Here is a 4,268-nt window from a genome sequence, read left to right as displayed (position 1 = left end):
TATGTAAAATTACACATTTTGGTGGATATTCCATTATTGATTACATGTAGTTTCATGCAAAAATGCGTTTTTATTAAAAATGTCACTTGTGTTACCGTCTCTGGTGTGACTAGGAAAAAAGTCTGGTTCTATTGACTGACATTAAAAGTATATATATATATATATATATATATATATATATATAGTATGTGTATATAGTAGTGTGTGTGTGTGTGTGTGTGTGTGATTGCAGTCTACATGGTGTGCGCACCAACCTGGAGTCAAAAACCAAACAAATGAACAGTCTTGACAGCTTCTGTCCCCATTTATTCATTCACCAAGTACAGTGATATGCCATCATTGTACACAATGGTTCATTCTTGTGTACATTTTTGTGTTTTTTGCTTAATAAAATGTTTATTCATTTGGGAAACATTAAGGTTCATGCACAACAAACCATACATAGACCTTTTCAAAAGAATAATATAAAACAGAATAGATAAGTTAATAAATTCAAAACTTCAGTTTTCCAAAAACATTGTGCTATCGGACTGTTGCTGGGGAAAAAAAAAGTTTAATAAACTAAACCGATTCTACCGACTCCATCGTCAACAGAGACTGTGGCCGAGTACTGAAAAATGCAGTAGAAGGTTAATGTGTTGATGAGTGCAAAAGCCCCCCAAAACATTCACGTTGTCTGTTTATGAGATCGTTTTTATGCTGAACGGCCACACGCCCTGTCTGTTGATCAGTAAACTAGTATATCGTCTTAAGTAACAAATATTTAGTTATAAAAATACAAATATGAACTTCAGTAAAAAGAAGCGTGCCTGTTTTTTGTTCTTTTTGTTTGTTTGTTTGTTTCATTTAGTTTTTTGTTTTTTTAAGAGAGGTGGAAACACCCACATTGGCACAGGAGCTTAAAGTTCATGCAAAGAGACCAAAGAGATATTATTACTATGTACATGACGTCAAACGTAAATATTCGTTTAAAAAAGAGAGATGGAACAAAATAAACAGCAAAATATTCTCCTTCTGTCCTTTTCACCATGATTATTGTTGTTATTATTCCACGTTTCTTTAGACCGTCCTTGCTGGCATTGGCTGTGGAAATGAATGGTGACGCTTTACTGTAGGGTGGTGTTCATAAGGCTACATGACACCTACATAGGCCTGTCATGGCTACTGATATAGACCTACATAAAACATTTCGAAGGGCTAATTTCAACAGAACGTCTGTCATAAATGTCATGGCAACCAAATGTCAGAAAAATATCATCACCTTTGTGAGAAATGACACCTTAAATTATTTATGTAGGGTTATGTCAGCTGTCATGAAGTGCTACTATATATAGGTGCCATGTAGCCTTATGAACACTGCCTTACCATGAAAATCTCACCAAAACAACTCGTTGTCATCCTCCTCTAACCTGCTGTTTGGCTTGGGTTTGGGTTGATGCACATTTTTCAGAAATGGATGCGTGGAGGACAAATTTTCAGATCTTCTGTCATCTCGATGTAACTCGCCTTTTCCATGCAAGCGAAGAACGTTGCACTGTTGGTATTTGGGAAACGATGACAAGACAAGCAAAATTGTGTCGTGGTGCTGAAACGGACAGCTCCTCTTCGGCATGGATATGCAGGGCTTCAAAAGACTTCAAACGTGATGAAATGTCAGACCCAGCCGTGAACTCGGACCGAATGAAGACTGGCTCGTGCAGAACTGATAAAAAGGACGGAACAGAAACGAGCTGGTAACCCTTCTGCACGCCAGCTTTTGGGATGGGTTTGGGTTGGAGAATCGCCAGCAAATCCCTCTGCTAAAAGCCCATCAGTGTCTCACTCTCTTCGCCCCTTCCTCTCGTCTTCCTCAGCATCTCCTCCAGCTTCGAGACGCCTAAAAAACCTTCTCGGCTGCTCCTTCTCACTGCTCACATGCACAGTCGACAAGTGCTTCAAACCGGTGACTGAAAAGAAAAACGTTGACGAGGCATCGTTCTGCGCTTTTAAACGCCCGGGGAGGACTTGTCTGTCATGCCTTTGAGGACTTCATCTATTCGGTCGTCTTCGATGACCACTGCGAAGAGAGCACATGTTTATATTTATTTAAAAAAACAGGTTGTTTGGTTAAAATGAAGGTAAACACTAAAAATAGAGCCATATTGGTTTTTACGAGCCTGAAGTTCTTATTGGAATTTTCCATTCCACCTTAAATGGTGCAGTAGCTCTATTGTGGTACCTGTATGGGCAAAAAAAATGCTGCATCATTTAAGGTGGAATGGATAACTCTAATAAGAAGTTCTTACTTCTTACAGGCTTCATGCTCATTTGCGGTTTCTTATTCTGTTGGAAAAAGCTAAAGATATTGCTGGATTGGCTTGGAGCTCTGTGGATGTTGAGAAGTCGGCTTGTTTCGATTGCATCCCAGCCAAAAAAGGATTATTAGAAACCATTCGGATTAGAACTCAGTGGTTGTGCTTTCTAATTGGGACTGGCTTAATGGTTGCCAATGGAGACCACTAGTTTCCTGTAGATCCCATTAGGATATGCATACAGAATTAGCCTTTACTCAACTGTAAAGCCATTAGGATCCTACACTGTGATATTGACCCAATTAAAAAAAAAAAAAAAGCCAAAAACTCATCACAAAATCATCAGAAACCAACAGAAACAGCCGATTATCTACGTTTTTCTGCAGGGATTATAGAAGAATTCTTATCATTTGCATATTCAAAGTAGATTTTAGGATCACGTTAATATGCAAAACCTCATAACTTTTGAAAAAGCACATCAGTGGTAAACATTTCATGTTGACTGTTAATCGGTTTGTAGAAACGACACTGAATAGCATTAATAGCATCAATGAACATTAGTTGTATTTTTACACTTAGAAAAGGGTTCAATGGTTCTTTAGTAAACACAGTGGTTCTAGTTCATGCTTAAATGGTTCTTTTTTCATGGTGAATTGGCATCAAAGAGGGTCCATCTATTGTTACAAGTTTGACATCATAACAATAGAAGAACCCTATACGGCACATTCTCCACCAGTCTGAAGAACCGTTGCGCCATGCGAGAGAACACATTTAAAACCTGGTTCAAGGGTTCTTTAGTGAAAGACAATAGTTCTATTTCATGCTTAAATGGTTCTTTGCACGGTGAAATGGTTCGAGCATCAAAAGGGTTTGTCTGTTGATACAGGTTTGCCATCGTAACAATAGCAGAACCCTTTTTGGTGCAATAGAGCCAACAAAAAGGTTCTGTATAGAGCTATATGCGGCACATTCTTCATAAGAACCATTCCACCATGCAAAGAACACGCTTAAAACCTGGTTCAAGGGTTCTTTAGTGAAAGACAATAGTTCTATTTCATGCTTAAATGGTTCTTTGCATGGTGAAATGGTTCGAGCATCAATAAGGGTTCGTCTGTTGATGCAGGTTTGCCATCGTAACCAGAGAGGAACCCTTTTTGGTGGTATGGAGTGACCAAAAAGGTTCTGTATGGAACCATATGCAGCACACACTCCCTGTGAAGAGCCATCTAAGCATGCGAAAGGTTCTCTATACAACTTTACTGAAGAACCCTTGAAGACTCATCAGTCTGCAGGACGCTGTAGGTCGTGCTCACCGTGCTTGGCTCTGCCGATCTGGCCGAGTTTGGGTGGTCTTTTGGACTGCGATGTTCCGAAGAACGAGTTCGTGTCCTGCAACCTGCAGCTGAACGAGATCTGGCTGACATCGTTGTCCCCTCCGTAGCCGCTCATCTTCCCCTCGCTGTAGGGCAGCACCTCGGACATGGCGATGGAGGCTCGAGCAGGAGGGACCGGCCGGATGAAAGCGAGACGAGTGCGTTCAGACGGTCCGGGGCTTCGCCTTCCTCTGGGTCTCGGAGGTCTTTCTTAAAAGTGGAGAAGTGAGAAGAGATGTCCGCTGGAGGAGCGCAGAGCTCGCGGCGATCCGGGTTACCGAGCGAGAGAGCGAGAGAGAGCGAGAGAGAGCGAAGACTGCGAGCGCGCCTGTGGAGCTCCTGTGAAAAATGCAGGGAGATCCCGAGATCGTGAAGGAAACCCAGACGGAAAAGTGAAGTCATTCATCCGGGTGAGAAGAGGGCGGGGCCAGGAGACAAAAAAAAACCTGAGCTTTTTAGATGGACTGGATCCCCTCAGAGACGCTGGAGAACCGAAACAAGAACCACAGAACCAAAACAAGCTCCCACCTCCATGTTCCACCAAACAGAGGGTGCTCTGGATCTGGTGGTTCCTTGAAAGAACCTAAGAACGTCTTGGAAAGCC

The 4,268-nt window shown here is 41.7% G+C and overlaps 1 protein-coding gene across 1 annotated transcript; it reads right to left on the bottom strand.

Moving 5' to 3' along the window:
- Window positions 1-278: 278 nt before the first annotated feature.
- On the bottom strand, window positions 279-4,030 carry camk2n2 (calcium/calmodulin-dependent protein kinase II inhibitor 2). The gene is made up of 2 exons (XM_017724401.2): window positions 3,605-4,030; window positions 279-2,056 (listed from the first exon to the last, which is right to left on the bottom strand). The coding sequence occupies exons 1-2, from the start codon at window positions 3,771-3,773 to the stop codon at window positions 1,986-1,988; spliced, it is 240 nt and encodes a 79-aa protein (XP_017579890.1). The 5' UTR covers window positions 3,774-4,030; the 3' UTR covers window positions 279-1,985.
- Between the last annotated feature and the right edge of the window lie 238 nt (window positions 4,031-4,268).

This window comes from Pygocentrus nattereri, chromosome 24 (assembly GCF_015220715.1).
Source record: "Pygocentrus nattereri isolate fPygNat1 chromosome 24, fPygNat1.pri, whole genome shotgun sequence".
Lineage (NCBI taxonomy): Eukaryota > Metazoa > Chordata > Actinopteri > Characiformes > Serrasalmidae > Pygocentrus > Pygocentrus nattereri.
This window is presented reverse-complemented; position numbering and strand designations above follow the sequence as displayed.